Raw genomic sequence first — 18,635 nt, forward strand, 5'->3', positions numbered from 1 at the left:
ACCTTGTAACAAAACCCACACCTGCCACACCGTGGTCAGAGGGACCAACTGCACTTGGAAGCGTGTTCGTGGGCCTCAACTGTCAGGCTTAGTGCAAGCGAGCGAGTACTTCTACGGTAAACTTTCTTTGCTCAGCTTCCATGTGAAGCGCCCGGAGAGGCGGGGGCAAATGAAAATGCTCCCCTCTGCGAGCACTTACCTGCTCTTGGGAGTCTTGTCTTGGGGCTCCGCTTCCCCGAAATCCACCGGGGGCACATCTGTGGATTCCGGAGGCTTCGGAGCAGAGGCCGCGGCAGGCTCCTGCGGCCTTGGAGGTTCTTGTTCACGCTGGGAATTGGGGGCGGTGGAGGCCCTGGCGCCTGCTCCGGGCCTGACATTCGGCTTCACGCTAAGGCGTGCCCTGCGGAACATGGCGGAGCCAGGGGGCCCGGGGAGGCGGCCCCAGGGCCGCTCGCAGCCCCGAGCCCCGGCCGCTGCCCCGAGAGGGCTTTAGGAACTACGCCCTTCTCACAAAGCCACACCACCAGCCCAGCGGCCAGCTACCGCAATTGTGCGCCCCAGCCACCGCCCGGGATCTCCCGCCGCCGCCTCTTCTTCATGACCCTGCTACACTAATAGCTAAGTTTTCTCCTATACCTTGCTCCCCCGCCCTAGGAGAGCGCCGGAACTGATTACGTCATCATCCAGCGCCGGAGAATGACGTACAGCGACCGGAGCCATGGTAACTGTCAAGCTAGGGAGCCTGGGTTACCTGGGAACCGGAAATACTGAAAGAGAGACTTGTGGAAATGCTCTCGTCTCCTGGGGTCCTTAGGAGCTGTTCAAAAGAGGAAAAGGAAGTAGTAAATCCCTCAGCCCACACTTTTATGGAAATTATTAAAATTGCTGGCCTTGGGACTTCCCTGATGATCCAGTGATTCCATTGCAGAGGGCACTGGGTTCCAGCCCTGGTTGGGCAAATAAGATCCCACCCGCCAGGTAGTGTGACCAAAAAAATTCTTTTTAAACTACTGGCCATTTTTAGTGAAAGTGAAAGTGAAGTCGCTCAGTCGTGTCCGACCCTTTGCGACCCCATGGACTGTAGCCTACCAGGCTTCTCTGTCCATGGGACTTTCCCGGCAAGGGTACTGGAGTAGGTTGCCATTTCCTTCTCCAGGGGATCTTCCCAGCCCAGGAATTGAACCTGGGTCTCCCACATTGCAGGCATATGCTTTACTCTCTGAGCCACCGGCCATTTTTACAGGGTCCTGTAGAACACTGTCTGTTCGTCAGCACATCCTAAGGCTTAAAAATTCTAAATTGAAGGGACTGCTCTGGTGGTCCAGTGGTTAAGAATCCTTGATCCAATGCAAGGTACATGGGTCTGATCCCTGGTCGAGGAACGAAGATTCCGCATGCCAAGGGGCAACTAAGCCCCTGCACCAGATCTGTTGAGCCCAAACTCTAGAGCCCATAAGCTGAACTACTGAAGCTCCTAGAGTCTGTGCTCAGCAACAAGAGAAACCACCACAATAAGTCTATGCACAGCAACTAGAGTAGCCCTGCCTCACCACAACTAGAGAAAAAGCCCACTAGCTGCAACAAAGACCAGCACAGCTATACATAAATAAATAAGGTAAAAAGTTCTCAAAAAAATTCTAAATTGAGTAGAATGTAGATTAGAAATTCAAGTGTGAAGAAAGTGGTAATAGATAATTTCCAGGGAGGGAATTGTGTTTCTGGGAAGTAAGTCATGGGAAGAACAACATTCATTGTATACCTTGTTTACTGTTAATTGTGAATATAATCTCTGTTCAACAATTATTACAATTAATGGGAATTCCCTGGAGGTCCAGTGGTTAGCACTCTGCACTTTCACTGCCAAGAACACTGGTTTCATCTCTGATCAGGGAACTAAGACCCCACAAACCTTGGGACACAGTCAAAAATTAAAAGAAATTTTTAAAGTTACTGTAGTTAAACTTTGTAAATTAATGTAAGCATTCTTAATATGCTTCAAGAGGCAGCAATAGAGTAATAAGCAAGGAATACCGGGTGGGAGAAAAAAATTCAACAAGTGAACAAGATAATTTAAAAATTATTAAATGCCATGAAAGAAATTTAAAGGAAATTATGCCAGATGTTAATGGGAGGCTGGCTTACCTTATGCAGGGTGGTTAGGGAAGTGCTCTATGGTGAGAGGGGAAATATCCAGAGAACAGGCTGAGTCTGTAGATTGTGGGCCTGTGTTTGAACTGGTTATACAAGTCCCCTGACTCATAGGTGGAAAACGAACAATTTTCTTCTCTTCTTGGAGAAGAAAATTCTGCAAGAACATCTTACTACATTAAGAACAAAATGTCAAAGAATAAAATCCTGAACTGATTAAAGAGATTGCTAGTTCATCCAAAAACAGAAAGAAAAGAGACAAGTGTTTTTAGGAGTAGGAAAACAAGGCTGAAAAATCAGAAGAGATTCCTTTAAGACTGGGAAGGAAATGAAGGTCTGACGTGGTCTCCCTCCAGTACTCTGGAGAGGGAACAAGACCTCAAACACACCTAAGAGAGCTCAAGGACTTGACAAAAATAACCCCTGCTGAAGATATCTCAAGAATGGCAGTGCTACTGCCAGAACCATACAGCTTTAGACAGCATATTCTGGTATACACTGAAGACACCAGACCTTTCCCCAAATGTTCTGTTTCACCTAAGAGTCTATGGTATTCACACAATTCTGCGGGGAAAGAAGTAAATAATGACTAGGATTTAATTTCCCCTTTGTAAAGGGATAGGACTAGAGTCAGATTCAATTTTACTATTTAAGATAAAATCATATTTTTACATATCAAAGTTGGTATAGTCTTAACAGTATTATAATTTTAAAAGTCCCCAGGTTTCTCTGGCAGACACACATATTACTTGTATACATAGTATATATCATGTGTATCCCTGCAACTCAAAAACTATAGTTGTAGCTACAAAGGAAAAACTCAATTAGACTCTTAAGACCACACACAGAAACAACTCTACCACTTAACTTTAATCCCAAACTCCCCTCCCTTCCTCTTTAGATGATCTCTTTATCTCTATAAAGCGCCAGAAAATCAATCTTTTCCCCTGCTCAAGTTACTGCAGAAGAGGACTCTAAGTGGAAACAGACCCTGACCTATGAGGAGTACTGAGGAGGATGAGTGGGATTCAGGGATAGTGGTAAGCAGGAAAGGTTCTGGGAGGTTGAAAGAATGATGACAAATATAACTAACATGTGCGTGCGTTTCTGTACTGGGCACTGAGCACTTCACATATACTCATTCGATGAGTGAAGGAGGTACAGTTACCTCCCCAATTTTTAGGTAAGAAAGCTCTAATGCAATGAAATGACATTCCCAAGTTCACACACCTACTGATTGGGAAAGCTGGGCTTTCGATATCCAGATATTCCATGTGCAGAACCCTCAGGTAGTTTTTATGAGGTGAAACAAAAATTGTTGAAGCTTGGTTGTACATACTCAGAGGTTCATCACGGTATTTTCTATACTTTTGTATACATAGGAAACCTTCCAAATTAAAAACTTTTAAAAAAACAGGGTGATTTTAGGGTGTCCAGACAAACTCTACACATTTCTCAGTTTGTAATAAAGGAATAGACAAAATAAGCACCAAGCATCTACATGTCTGTTTCTAGCAATGGCAGATGCTCCACGGCTTTATGTAAATTTAAGGTTCAGTTCAGTTCAGTCGCTCAGTTGTGTCCAACTCTTTGCAACCCCATGGACTGCAGCATGCCAGGCTTCCCTGTCCATCACCAACTCCCAGAGTTTACCCAAACTCATGTCCATTGAGTCGGTAATCCTCTGTCGTCCCCTTCTCCTCCCACCTTCAATCTTTCCCAGCATCAGGGTCTTTTCAAATGAGTCATTTCTTCGAATCAGGTGGCCAAGTATTAGAGTTTCAGCTTCAACATCAGTCCTTCCAATTAACACTCAGGACTGATCTCCTTTAGGATGGACTGGTTGGATCTCCTTGCAGTCTAAGTGACGGTCAAAAGTCTTCTCCAACACCACAGTTCAAACGCATCACTTCTTTGGCGCTCAGCTTTCTTTATAGTCCAACTCTCACATCCATACATGACTACTGGAAAAACCATAGTCTTGACTAGATGAACCTTTGTTGGCAAAGCAATCTCTCTGCTTTTTAATATGCTATCTAGTTTGGTCATAACTTTTATTCTCAGCTATTTTGAATTCGTGATAAGACTGCATTCCCTAGCACTCTCTCCCCATCACACAACCCAAACACAGATCCACAGAACTCTAAAGTACTATCCACCGTGACAAGCGCACTGGGATCAAATGGGAAATGAAGAGACTTGAGAGCCCTTTTTAAATTTGAATTTCACTTCTACCAGTCCTTACTTACTAGGTCTGCACTTCTGGTCTCAGAGTCTCAGGCTCCTCTTTCCTAAAATGAGAATTAAGCCTACCTTGGGCTTTCCTGGTGGCTCAGATGGTAAAGAATCCGCCTGCAATGTGGGAGACCTGGATTCGATCCCTGGGTTGGGAAGATCCCCTGGAGGAGGGCATGGCAACCCACTCCAGTGTTCTTGCCCGGAGAATCCCATGGCATTCCCTGAGGTCGCAGAGTCGGACACGACTTAACAACTAAGCGCAGCACAGCACAAGCCTACCTTGCAGGCTTGGTGCGTGAATTAATAAGGAAAATATGTAAAGGGCCAACATTGCCTTTCACAATTAACCTTCAACCTGTTCTGTCCCTCTTCTCTCCGTTAGGCCTCTACAATGAGATGCGGGAAACAACAACAAAAAAACTATTGTTCTTTGTCGAAAAAGTTATAGATACTGTTGTGTTTACGTCTTTAGCAAAAATATGGGGACTAGTGAAGCCCCAGTGCCCCGGGTACAGAGGGGAAAATCCGCACACGCCTATACCTCTCTCAGACTCAAGGACCCGCTTTCAGGACGCTACCAAGCTTGCAGGGCCAAAGGTACCCCTCAGACCGACCTACGCTGCTTGCCCTGCAGCTGCGGCCTCGGAGGCCCAGCAGAGCACGGTCCCGCCCTCCTGGCCGCGCACGCGCAGTCGCTCGCCGGCCACGCCGGCGGCTGTTGTCGGGTCTCGGTGGGCGGGGCCGCCGGCACAGCACAGGCGTAACCCGGCGGGGACCGGCAGGGGCTCGGTCTTCCAGATCAACGGGTGGGGACAGCGGCTGAGCGTGCGAGGCGGTCGTTGCTTTTCCGAGTCGCTCTCTTCCAGGCTCGGTCTGGTTGTCATCATGGCCCGTGAGTGTGCGGACGGGTAGGGAAAGCGGCGGGGAGTGTCCTGCGAGGAAGTCGAGCTCCGCGGCGTGGCGGGCGAGGAGGCAGGGGCGGGCTGGTGAAACCCCTTCGGTCTAGCAGCGACGCGGACCAGGTTTTTAGTCCGCAGAGGGAGAGGGGCGATTGGGTCTTGTCCGGCCTGAAAGGTCCGGCAGGTAGGTAGGTGTCTGCCTCACAGGTGCGAGTTGACGCGTAAGGAACCCCTCCCCGGAGGTGAGGTCTGTGGAGATCTCAGGGAACGAGATCCTGGGTCTGGAGGTGGTTTATGCTGGTACTTAATACTTAAAGTCCTGAGGCCTAATGAGCACTGGGTCTCCTAGGTCTCCTCCCTAGTTCTTTGTTTGGCCCTGGAAGGTACTGTCTTGGAAGCAGCTGTACTTGCTCGCTTTACGGTTGAATTACAATGGGCCAACTCATGCTAGGGCTTCTCTGGTGGCTCAGCGGTAAAGAACCCGCCTGCCAATACAGGAGATACAGGGATCCCTGGGTCTGGAAGATCCCCTGGAGAAGGAAATGGCAACCCACTCCAGTATTCTTGCCTGGGAAATCCCATGAACAGAGGACCCTGGCGGGCTACAGTCGTCACAAAAGAGCTGGACACAACTGAGCGACTAAAAACAACAAAATGTGTGCGAGATACGTGGTATGGATCTTTCTCTCTTCATCTCAAAAAGCCAGACCTTATTTTAGAATACTGGCCCATATAGACAGACCATTGGAATGCCTCTTTTAAGAGGTCTGGTATTTATAGTCTGTGAGCACCTTAATGGGTACCATAATATTAAGACCTTAAGTGTTTACCTTTAAGTTTCCTCCTTGTCGTCAGATCCCTAAACACCTTTCTATGCAGTACTCTGCTGGCTCATCTCTTCAAAGGCAAACTTCAAATCTTTTTAAGTAAGAGCCCTAGAATGGAATTATTAATTTTGGAGATGGAAAAATAACATGGCTGTTTCTCTTTGTAGGTGGAAATCAACGAGAACTTGCCCGCCAGAAAAACATGAAGAAATCCCAGGAAATTAGTAAGGGAAAAAGAAAAGAAGATAGCCTGACTACCTCTCAGAGGAAGCAGCGGTAAGTGATGTGAAGGAATTCTCAAGTCACAGAAGTTTTCATTTTGAAGAATGGAAAGCAGTTTTTAAGTCCTTAGTAGAATGAGGCCTAACCTGCAGGAACAGGTAACAGCTGCCTATCGGTTATGTGCCAGTCATACTAAAACTATGTAGGGTAGTCATTATCCCAACTCATGGATGACGAATTTGAAGCTTTCAAGCTATAATTTGTCTTGCAGAGAATTTCATTCAACTCCACAACAACCGTAAGAATTTCATTTAGCTTCTGTGTGCAAAGCATTGTTAGCAGACAATACGTAGCAGACAACCTACGTATACTTGTCTGTATGACTGGTCACCAATTATATTGATAACTCTTTTGAAAGAGACACAAAGTATATGTAGTTGTACCTTCAGAAGCCACTGAATTGGAGAGAATGCAGGTATACAGCCTTGATATATGACTATAAATGACAAATAATATAAAGTTGCTACAGAAATACTTTAACACTACAGCTTAAGGGTTTTTTAGGAAAATCATTTTTCTAAAAAAAAAACAAAGTTAGCGAAATTTAATTTTTTTCTAAAATCAAATTTTGTTGCCCATGTGACACTTGGAGATCAGGTGAATAATTGATGACACAGGCTTCATTATGGCTTTTCTGCGGTCCTCAAGCCTGGCTACACATTAGAACCACCTGGGAAATCTTGACGTCTGCTCAAACCTATGCCTTACACCCAGTCCTGATTTAATTGGTCTGGGGTTGGATATTAAAAGGTGCTTTAGGGAGACTTCCTGGTGGTCCAGTGCCCAAGACTCTGTGCTGGTCCTGGAATTAAGATCCCGTATGCCACCATGCTGCATAGCCCCCCAAAGGGTGCTCTAGGTAGTACATTTTATTATACTTACGTTAAACCTGATTTTAAAAGTTCCCTAGGTGATTCTGATATACAGCCAGAGTTTAATGAGGTTGAATCCCTTAATTACCACTTCATGCTTTCTATGACATTTATTGTTAAAGTGATAAGCTTTGCTCTAAATTTGCTTAGATAGGAGTAGAGGTGAACTAATCAGTGGAGTGGTACAGGTCAGTAACCCTGAAATCACATTTCTGTTGGGAAACCTCGTACAGCATGGCTTAGTGATAGCCACTGCTTAATGACTACCCACTAGTTACAAAGCTCTGTGCTAGGTGCTCTATATCAACCTCTATTCATTACAATCCTGAAAAGCAGTATTAGCCTCAATGCATGCAATGAGAGATTGAGGCTCTGAACTTCAATAACACTACTAGTGTCATACAGCAAACACAGCAGAGTTTGGTTACAAACAGAAAAGTAACTGTTTTTATTCAGGATACCTCATTTTTTGGGGTAACTGTCTTGTTTTTCCTTCCTTCTCATTATTTTTGCTATTGGCTTTACAGAAATGTCTTAATGACATGGACAGAGCTACTCATCCTGAATTAAAACCTAATATTAAATATGCAGTGACAATATAGGAAAGAGCCTAGACTTTGAAACTGGACAAACCTTGGTTTTTATGTGATTTGAGGCAGATGAGTTAGCTCTAAGCCATTAACTTTTTAACCTGAAACATAAAGACAATAACTCAAAGTTGTTGTGGGATTTAATTCAGAGCCAGCAAAGTGCCTGGCAGATTGGAGCTGTTGAATATATAGTGATTTAATATGTTTTTAATATGGGCTCATGGACCATCCAGCCCAGGTAGTTTGGTCTTAGTTCATAGTACTTGTATGTTTAACCAGAGACACAAAGGGTTAAGAAAATGCCCTGAATATCCTGCTTGAGTGTAATCTATTTTTCATCACTAGCTATGTGGCTTTGGGCTTGTAAGAAACTGAATTGGTTAATATAATGACATCTATGTCCTAATCCTAGGTATCATTTAAGATACCTGGAACACTTCTGAAATGCCCCTTTCATGGAAAAATTTAGAGTGAATTAACTGTGTTGACAACCAAGAATAATTGCCATTCTTTCTGCATATAACTGCTTCATGTCAAATGATGTGTATATGTGTGGTATATATGAAACATAAGGACACACACACACACCTGAATACAAAGTGTATTAAAAATAAGACCTGACTTCAAAGTATTTCCGTTTTGCCTTCCCATTCCATCTCCATCCATGAAAATGGAAAGACATGAAATTGTATATCTTCTTTTAAATTGTCTTCTATGATACTGAATGGATTATTATAGAATACAAGGGAGAACATAATTTTTCTGTAACGACTTACAGCCTTTTTCCCCATTATAGGGACTCTGAGATCATGCAACAAAAGCAGAAGGCAGCCAATGAGAGGAAGTCTATGCAAACAAAAGAGAAATAATGACTATCTGGAAAACCTGGGTGCTACTGCTAACTAGGTGTATCATAAGCTCTATGATCAAGATTTTGTAGAGTGAACAGTCAGTACATGTGTTATATCCTTATAAAACTATTTTAAACTTTTCCTTTCAACCTGACTTAGTGTGATGTTTCAGAACCATTCTTCAAAGAATAAAACACTAACCATGCATATGACATATTGGTGAACATTATTTTTTTTATCAGCAGTGAGCATTTATATAATTTATTAGAAAGGTAATATGATCAGGTAATAGGATCGTGTATACAAATCTAGAATCTTTGCCATAAACTTTGTTAAAGTAGATCTTTAAAGTCTACTTTATAATATATAATAGTATACTAGTTTATATATAGCATATACTAATGTAACATGTAACATAGTATAGCAGAATTTAAGATACATTTATCTAATTTTGCTTTGAATCAACTAGTTTGAAGAATTTACAAAATAGTGCAAACCACTTGGAACAACAACTCAAAGAAGGTAAACTAAATGAAGTCTCAGCTTTAAAATTTTCTGGAATAAGTGCCTTTTTTAATAGGCTTTATTTTTTTAGAGCAAAATTAGGGTCACAGCAAAATTTATTAGATTTCTGGTATACCCCCTGGCCTTACTCATGCATAGCCTCCCCATTATGAACATCCCCAGCCAGAGTGGTACCTTTGTTATAACTAATGAACCTACACTGACACATAACTATCACCCAAAGTACATAGTTTACATTAGGATTCACTCTTAGTCTTCTAAGAGTGCCTCTTTTTTTATGGGTATGTTAATATTTTTTTACTGCAGTCTAATTGTTTATACACGTAAGTGAAACTATATGGTATTTGTCTTTGACTTAACTTCACTAAGCATAATTCCCACCAAGTCCATGTATGTTGTTGCAAATGGCAAAATTTCATTTTTTTTTAATTGCTGAGTAATATTTAATTGTGTGTGTGTGTGAATCTGCACACACATATATACCACATCTTCATCCATTCATCTGTCGATTGGACACTGGGTTGCTTCCATATCTCAGCTATTGTAAATAATGCTGCTGTGCACATTGGGGTGCATGCATCTTTTCAAATTAGTGTTTTCACTTGCTTCAGATACTCTAAAGAGTGTTATTGCTGGATCATATGGTGGTTCTATTTTTAGTGTTTTAAGGATCCTCCATGCTGTTTTCCACAGTGGCTACACCAATTTACATACCCACCAACAGTGTACAAGTGTTCCCTTTTCTCTACATCCTATGTTTTATGTTTTTGATATATTTAATATCTTTTTATTTTATGCATTACTTAACATCTAATTGTAGTTTTAGTTGCTTTTGTCTTTTAACCTTCATACTAGCTTTTTACTGGCTGATCCACTGCCTTTATCTATATTTGCCAATTTTAATCTGTTCTGAGACTCTTCAAAAATTTGTAACTTGATTTTAAATTTGAAAATACATTAACTTAGAGAAACTGACATTTGAAACCTCATTCTATTCTGAAGTAAACATGCATATTTATTGCAAGAAGAGTAAAAATATCATGAAGTGATGAATAACTTTAAAGTATTACTCAAATATTTGATTTTTCACATCATACAACTCAGGTTTTTACAAACCATCTATTACGTCTACCACTACATGAATGGACAGATCTTCAAGAGTTCACCTAACATCTTAATGATGGTTCTAGTGATCTTGTGATAGGTCACTTAGCACTGGTACCAACATAAACAGGATAGAATCCTAAGTGTCTCTAATAGGAATAAGGCAGACATGTGTTTTAGCTTGAGTTATCTTCATATTAACACAGATTTTAAGTTAAAATAAAGCTGTGTTCTATTGTGAGGGTTACCTTTCATCTTCAAAACTTTATATGATGGTGGAACTTCCCTAGTGGTCCAGTGGTTAAAGGTCTGCACTTCCAATGCCAGGGGCATGGGTTTGATCCTGGCCAGGAAACTAAGATCCCACATACCACATGGCAAAAAAAAAAAAAACAATTTTATATGATGGTGCTCACAAGGTCAAAAGGATTACAACAGCTTAAGTTACATTCCAATGAAAGATATAATGAAGAAGACTGATTGTACCATAAAGATTCTTTATGAGTCTGATTTCTGTAATTCTATCTCCAGAATTTCTTTACAGAGTGATAAGCCTTGAGTACAAAGAGCTTATTATACTTGAAGCCACATCCTTTCTTTTTTTGTGTGTGTGTGGCCAAACTGTGTGGCATGCAGCAGGATCCTGGTTCCCTGACCAGGAATCAAACCCACTCCCTCTGCAGTGGAAGGGCAGAGTCCCAACGCCTGGACCCCCAGGGAAGTCCCCCTTTATTTCCTTTCTTAAAAGATGAATAATTTTCATGTGTAAAATATCCTATGTAGAGGAATGACTTTTGACTTTTCAAAAGTTCATTCTTGAGACTTCCTTGCTGGTACAGTGGTTAAGACTCTGAGCTTCCAAAGTGGGCAGGGGTTGGGGGTAGGGATGGTGTGACCCCTGGTCAGGGAACTAGTAAACAAACAGTAAAGAATCTGCCTGCAGTACAGGAGACCCCAGTTCAATTCCTGGGTCAGGAAGATTCTCTGGAGAAGGGAATAGCAACCCACTCCAGTATTCTTGCCTGGAGAATTCCATGGACAGAGAAGCCTGGTAGGCTGCAGTCCACAGGGTCACAAAGAGCTGGACATGACTGAGGGACTAACACGTCACTTCAGGGAACTAAGATCCTACAGGCCCTCAAGGCATGGCAATAAATAAATAAATAAATAAACGTTAATTCTCAAAAATCTAGAGAAAATTTCCATCTTCAAAAGGATATAGATATTGATAAGATTTCTAGGTTATAATTAATCATTAAAATTTAACTCCAAATGTTTTTTGATTAATTTTTATGGCACTTACTTGAATGAATTCATGGTTCAAATAAAGTACTTGATCTTTTTAATCTTTTTAAAATTTTGAGATAATTATAAACTCATAAAATTCTTCATAAAGAATAAGAAATCCTGTATTTTTTTTGACCATGCCTTGTGGCCTATGGGATCATTTATGTACACATATATACATATACATACATATGTATATATATATACACATATAGAATTATATAACTATGTATATACTTTATTTTTGGTTCTGTTGGGGTTTTGTTGCTGTGCAGGCTTTTCTCTAGTTGCGGTGAGCGGGGGTTACTCTCTAATTGTGGTGTGCAGACTTCTCATTGTGGTGGCTTCTCTTGTTGCTGAGCATGGGCTCTAGGGCTTCAAGTATTTGTGGCGCACAGGCTTAGTTGCTCTGCAGCATGTGGAATCTTCCCGGGCCAGGCATCAAACAAGTACTAGAGATAGCAAGGGAACATTTCATGGAAAGAAGGGCACAATAAAGGACAGAAACGGTATGGACGTAACAGAAGCAGAAGATATTAAGAGCTAGCAAGAATACACAGAACTATACAAAAAAGATCTTCATGACACAGATAACCATGATGGTGTGATCACTCACCTAGAGCCAGACATCCTGGAATGAGAAGTCAAGTGGGTCTTAGGAAGCATCACTACAAACAAAGCTAGTGAAGGTGATGGAATTCCAGTTGAGCTATTTCAAACCCTAAAAGATGATGCTGTGAAAGTGCTGCACTCAATATGCCAGCAAATTTGGAAAACTCAGCAGTGGCCACAGGACTGGAAAAGGTCAGTTTTCATTCCACCCCCAAAGAAAGGCAATGGCAAAGAATGCTCAAACTACCGCACAATTGCACTCATCTCACACGCTAGTAAAGTATTGCTCAAAATTCTCCAAGCCAGGCTTCAAAAGTCTGTGAACTGTGAACTTCCAGCTGTTCAAGCTGGTTTTAGAAAGGCAGAGGAACCAGATTTCAAATTGTCAACATCGGTTGGATCATCAAAAAAGCAAGAGAGTTCCAGAAAAACATCTCTATTTTATTGACTATACCAAAGCCTATGACTGTGTGGATCACAACAAACTGGAAAATTCTGAAAGATGGGAATACCAGACCTCCTGAGAAATCTGTATGCAGGTCAAGAAGCAACACTTAAAAATGGACATGGAACAACAGGCTGGTTCCAAACAGGGAAAGGAGTACATCAAGCTTATATATTGTCACCCTGCTTATTTAACTTATATGCAGAGTATATCATGTGAAATGCCAGGGTGGATGAAGCACAGGCTGGAACCAAGATTGCCAGGAGAAATATCAATAATCTCAGATATGCAGATGACACCACTCTTATGGCAGAAAGTGAAGAACTAAAGAGCCTCTTGATGAAAGTGAAAGAGGAAAGTGGAAAAGTTGGCTTAAAGCTCAACATTCAGAAAACTAAGATCATGGCATCCAGTCCCATCAGTTCATGGCATATAGAGGGGAAACAATGGAAACAGTGAGAGACTTTATCTTAGGGGGCTCCAAAATCACTGCAGATGGTGAGTGCAGCCACAAAATTAAAAAGAGGCTTGCTCCTTGGAAGAAAAGCTATGACCAACCTAGACAGCATATTCAAAAGCAGAGGCATTACTTTACCAACAAAGGTCTGTCTAGGCAAGGCTATGGTTTTTCCAGTGGTCATGTATGGATATGAGAGTTGGGACTATGAAGAAAGCTGAGCGCCGAAGAATTGATGCTTTTGAATTGTGGTGTTGGAGAAGACTCTTGAGAGTCCCGTGGACTGCAAGGAGATCAACCATCCAACCGGTTCATCCTAAAAGATATCAGTCTTGAATATTCATTAGAAGCCTAATGCTGAAGTTGAAACTCCAATACTTTGGCTACCTGATGTGAAGAACTGACCCATTTGAAAAGACCCTGATGCTGGGAAAGATTGAAGGCAGGAGGAGAAGGGGACAACAGAGGATGAGATGGTTGGATGGCATCACCGACTCGATGGACATGAGTTTGAGCAAGTTTCGAGAATTGGTGATGGATAGGGAAGCCCAGCGTGCTGCAGTCCATGGGGTCGCAAAGAGTCTGACACGACTGAGTGGCTGAACTGAACTGAAGCATCGAGCCTGTGTCCTCTGTATTGGCAAGCAGATTCTTATCCACTGAACCATCAGGGAAGTCCTGTTATGCTCATCTTTATAGATTTTATGGAAACTGAGGTTTTGGTTAAGCACTTTCCCCAAGGTTACCCATCTAGTTAGTGGCAGGTTAAGAATATGAATCCAAGCAGACTGAATTCAGAGCTTCAAGAGTTTGGACATTTGTTCAATATTTATTGGCTCTTTTGTTTTTTTTCTTCTATGACTAGCTTACTTTGCTGTTATTTGTATTTGACAAAGCTTTTTATATATATATTAAAGAATATTCACTTTTCTTGTTACAGATATTTTCTAAATTATTGTTTGTCCTTTTGTTTTACTTACGTCACTTTTGTCAGTTGTTATTTACATGGTCAAATGCCTAGTTTCTTTTTTTAATTGAAGTATATAGTTGATTTAAAATGTGTTTCAGGTGTACAGCAAAGTGATTCAGTTATACATACATATATGCATATTTTTTTCAGATTCTTTTCCTTCATAGGTTATTATAAAATATTGAGTTTCATAGTTCCCTGTGCTATACAATAAGTCTGTATTCATTATCTATTTTACATCTAGTTGGGTGTATATGTTAATTCCAAAATCCTAATTTATCTCTCCCACCCTCTGTCCCCTTTGGTAAACATAAATTTGTTTTCTATGTCTGTGGGTCTATTTCTGTTTGTACATAAGTTTCTTTATATCTTTTTCTCTTAGATTCCACATGTAAGCAATATTACGTGGTATCTTTCTCTGGCTTACTTCACTTAGTACAATACTCAGTAGGTCTATCCATATTACTGTCAGTGACATTGCTTCCATGTCTCAGCTATTGTAAACAGTGCTCCAGTGATTATTGGGGTACATGCATCTTTTGAATTCTGGTTTTCTCCAGATGTATGCCCAGGCATGGGATTACAGGATTTATATGGTAGTTCTATTTTTAGTTTTTTAGTTTTTTAAGGAACCTCCATACTGTTCTCCATGCTGTCACTTTCCTCACCAACTGGATCAGATGCTAAGAAATGGTCCAACAGTCCCTCTTCCAAAGAAGGCAATGGCACCCCACTCCAGTACTCTTGCCTGGAAAATCCCATGGATGGAGGAGCCTGGTACGCTGCAGTCCATGGGGTCACGAAGAGTCAGACACGACTGAGCAACTTCACTTTCACTTTTCACTTTCAAGCACTGGAGAAGGAAATGGCAACCCACTCCACTGTTCTTGTCTGGAAAATCCCCGGGACGGGGGAGCCTGGTGGGCTGCCGTCTATGGGGTCGCACAGTCGGACACGACTGAAGCGACTTAGCAGTCCCTCTTCAGTTCCTCTTTGCTTTCTGCCATTTAGTTCAGTTCAGTTCAGTCGCTCAGTCATGTCCAACTCTTGGTGACCCCATGAATCGCAGCACGCCGGGCCTCCCTGTCCATCACCATTTCCCGGAGTTCACTCAAACTCACGTCCATTGAGTCAGTGATGCCATCCAGCTATCTCATCCTCTGTCGTCCCCTTTTCCTCCTGCCCCCAATCCCTCCCAGCATCAGAGTCTTTTCCAATGAGTCAACTCTTCACATGAGGTACTGGAGTTTCTGCCATAAGGGTGGTATAATCTGCATATCTGAGGTTATTGATATTTCTCTTGGCAATCTTGATTCCAGCTTGTGCTTCATCCAGCCTGGAATTACACATGACGTACTCTGCATACAGTTAAATAAGCAGGGTGACAATATACAGCCTTGACGTACTCCTTTCCCAATTTGCAACCAATCCATTGTTCCATGTCTGTTTCCAAGTGTTGCTTCTTGATCTGCATACAGATTTCTCAGGGGGCCAGTAAGGTGGTCTGGTATTCCCATTCTTGAAGAATTTTCCACAGTTTGTATTGATCGACAGAGTCAAAGGCTTTGGCATAGTCGATAAAGCAGATATTTTTCTGGAACTCTCTTGCTTTTTCAAGGATCCAATGCATGTTGGCGATTTGATCTCTGGTTCCTCTTCCTTTTCTAAATCCAGCTTGAACATCTGGAGGTCTACTTAATGAAATTCTTTCTCATGCAAGTGCAATTTATACATCTGTGAATAATGTTCCTCTAGTAGACTAGCCTACCGACAGAAGTGTCAGAGCTGGGTTGGGTTCCCACAATTCATTGATTTACCAAACACTTTCCCACAATTCACTGATTTCCCAGACACTTTTTTAGGCATCACTTACTCTGAATTGGCCTAATGAGAATAGACATAAAGCATGAAGACACTTGCTCACAGGGGCTGCTAGCAGGAAAAACAGAATATGAAAATAGAGTGCTGTGTGTACAGGGCAGAACCACCAGGACTAGCCTGTAGGAAGGTCCTAGGGCCTTGGAGAATGGAGCTGTTCCTGCAGTAGGGGGTATTACACATTCAGCCATGTGTATGGGGCCCCTGCCAGGTGTCAGGCAAGGTACTCAGACCCAGTACCCTCCATGACTGTGATGTTAAATTTAATGTTTACATAAGTGCCTTCAAATCTGATGAAATGGTTTCCTTTGAAAATCCACTACCCTATGCTTTGAGTGCTTTGTCTATCATGTGCAATAACTTTGTAAAATCCATATAGTGATTCAAATCTGGATGTCACCATCAAGAAAAAAAAGAACGTTTTCTCTGATAACAAACATTACCATAGTTCATTTTTATTGAGGAACCAAGTAAGGGGAAATTTAGTTCTCTACTTTCTGGTAAGTAGAAATACTTTTTCAACAAAGAAACTTGCCATTAAATACTAATTAAAGCTAATTCCTCCTTGAAAACATGCCAAGTGAAGAAAGGCACAAAAGATCACATATGATCCCATTTACATGAAATATCCAGAGCAAGCAAATCTAGACAGTAGGTTAGTGGTTGTGAGGGACTGGAAAAAGGAGAGAATGTGGAGAGACTTTACTGGATACAAGGTTTCTTTTGGGGAGTGATTAAAACATTTTGCAATTTAGTGGTGGAAATGCACAGTCTTGTGACTATACTAAAACCGGCTAAATTGTACGCCTTAAATAATGAATAGGCTCCCTTGCCACAACTAGAGAAAGACCATGCCGCAAGGAAGACCCAGCACAGCCAAAAATCAACAATTTTTTTTAAAAGATGAGTATTATAAAATGTAAAGTCTGTCTAAAAAAATGTAAAAAGAAACCTGGTTCCAAAGTGTTTAAACTTCTGCATCATACTGTCATTGTGAGAATTATGACTGAAGAAATCTAAGTGAGTGTTTAAAAAATACATCTATTTCTGGTATCTACAGAAGCCGAAGGGAGCCCTCAAATTTCCCTGACTTTTTTAAAAAATTCAACTACAATAGGAACATGGAAGCCATTTAGCAAGTCTAAATGCTCAATCGGGAATACTGGAAAAGTATAGGGTAAGCTTCTACAAAGAACTAAAAACCTGCTTGACCCATGTAAACACACAGATTAAAAAAAACGACACAATTCATGTTTTTAAGTTCAAAAACTCACAAGAAGATTTGGGAGAATATTAAACCAAATGCTATGGCGGGGCCGTGTTAAAGGAATGCTGGATTCCAGACAGCTATGTAAATGCTCTGTGCCTCAGTTTCCCCATCTTTAAATGGGAATGCCTTGCCATGCTAAGTCGCTTCAATCGTATCCGACTCGGTGCGACCCCATAGACTGTAGCCTGCCAGGCTCCTCTGTTCATGGGATTCTCCAGGCAAGAATACTGGAGTGGGCTGCCATTTCCTTCTCCATTAAATGGTATTAACAGCCCCTAACTCAAAAGATTGTTGTGAACATAAATACATATAGGGGCTTCCCAGGTGGCGCTAGTGGTAAAGAACCTGCCTGCTAATGGAGGAAACCCAAGAGATGTGGGTTCGATCCCTGACTTGTGAAGATCCCTTGGAGGAGGGCGTGGCAACCCACTCCAGTATTCTTGCCTGGAGAATCCCCATGGACAGAGGAGTCTGGTGGGCTACAGTCCATAGGGTCGGAAAGAGCCGGACATGACTAAGGACGCACACATCCTTCCATCCTTGCCAATGTAGAAGACTGCAAGAGATGCAGACTCAATCCCTGGATGGGGACGATCTCCTGAAGGAGGAAATGGCAACCCCCTGCAGTATCCTTGTCTGGAGAATCCCATGGACAGAGGAGCCTGGTGGACTACAGTCCATAGGGTCACACAGAGTCGGACACGACTGAAGCAACTTAGCACAAGTACATGAATGTCTTAAAAGCACTTTAAAAAAATGGCAGCTATATAATTATAGGTTAACAATGGACTGATTTTTACTTCTTGCTTACCCATATTTTCTAAGTGACCTGCAACGAACACCATTTTCCTAAGAGGACTTATTGTTTAAAACAAAAGCGGGTCGAAACACTTTACGAGCAGACGAAAGAGTGAAATCAAAGAACTTAAAAGATACAGAGAGGGCACGCCAACGCGACCGTCGGAGGCCGACAGAGGCAGGTGGCGCCCGCGGGCAGAGAGCACGCGGAAAACCCCTGCGCCGGCCGGCAGCCCCGAGGCCGCCATGCTCTTCCGGTCCCAGAGGCCGGGCGGCGGAAGTCGTCACTCGCCGAGGGACGGAGCCCACGCCGCGCACCCGGCAGCGGGCTAGCCATGGCGATGGGCGGCGGCGGCGGTGGCGGCAGTGGCGGCGGCTTCCCGGAGCCGGAGGACTCGGTACTGTTCCGGCGCGGCACTGGCGAGGTGAGGTTGAGGCCCCGCTGTCGCGACCAACCGCCGCACTCCTTCCTGGGCCGGTCCGCTCACTGCGCGGCCGTGATCCGCATGTTTCTACGTCTTTCCCCACCTGGGAGCCTCAGCCTCAAGCTCCTTCTTCGCCCAGTTAGGGCTCCGTAATGAC

At 42.6% G+C, this 18,635-nt stretch overlaps 3 protein-coding genes and 1 long non-coding RNA gene across 4 annotated transcripts in view; 3 read left to right on the forward strand and 1 right to left on the reverse strand.

Moving 5' to 3' along the window:
* BDP1 (BDP1 general transcription factor IIIB subunit) overlaps positions 1-18,313 on the reverse strand; it is a 99,891-nt gene extending 81,578 nt beyond the window's left edge. The window contains exons 1-2 of the mRNA XM_069556219.1: positions 18,067-18,313; positions 200-817 (exon numbers count right to left, since the gene is read on the reverse strand). Of these exons, the coding sequence (XP_069412320.1) occupies positions 200-411 (212 nt within the window). The 5' untranslated portion in view covers positions 412-817; positions 18,067-18,313. The remainder of the gene's footprint in view (positions 1-199; positions 818-18,066) is intronic.
* LOC138421854 (uncharacterized) lies at positions 51-2,403 on the forward strand. The gene is made up of 2 exons (XR_011249654.1): positions 51-116; positions 655-2,403. It is a non-coding gene; the product is annotated as an uncharacterized lncRNA (long non-coding RNA).
* On the forward strand, positions 5,073-8,919 carry SERF1B (small EDRK-rich factor 1B). Its single transcript, XM_069556267.1, has 3 exons — positions 5,073-5,278; positions 6,280-6,388; positions 8,653-8,919. Exons 1-3 carry the CDS (start codon positions 5,272-5,274, stop codon positions 8,723-8,725), a joined length of 189 nt encoding a protein of 62 aa, XP_069412368.1. The 5' UTR covers positions 5,073-5,271; the 3' UTR covers positions 8,726-8,919.
* SMN2 (survival of motor neuron 2, centromeric) overlaps positions 18,292-18,635 on the forward strand; it is a 28,561-nt gene continuing 28,217 nt past the window's right edge. Inside the window, exon 1 of the mRNA XM_069556262.1 lies at positions 18,292-18,478. Coding sequence (XP_069412363.1) covers positions 18,389-18,478 — 90 coding nt within the window. The 5' untranslated portion in view covers positions 18,292-18,388. The remainder of the gene's footprint in view (positions 18,479-18,635) is intronic.

The sequence above is a fragment of the Ovis canadensis genome, chromosome 16 (assembly GCF_042477335.2).
Source record: "Ovis canadensis isolate MfBH-ARS-UI-01 breed Bighorn chromosome 16, ARS-UI_OviCan_v2, whole genome shotgun sequence".
Lineage (NCBI taxonomy): Eukaryota > Metazoa > Chordata > Mammalia > Artiodactyla > Bovidae > Ovis > Ovis canadensis.

What these genes read in the sequence shown, in the direction of transcription:
- SERF1B (XM_069556267.1), top strand. An exon ending in ACCTCTCAGAGGAAGCAGCG is followed by an intron (nt 6,389 to 8,652) that starts GTAAGTGATGTG and finishes TCCCCATTATAG; the next exon opens with GGACTCTGAGATCATGCAAC.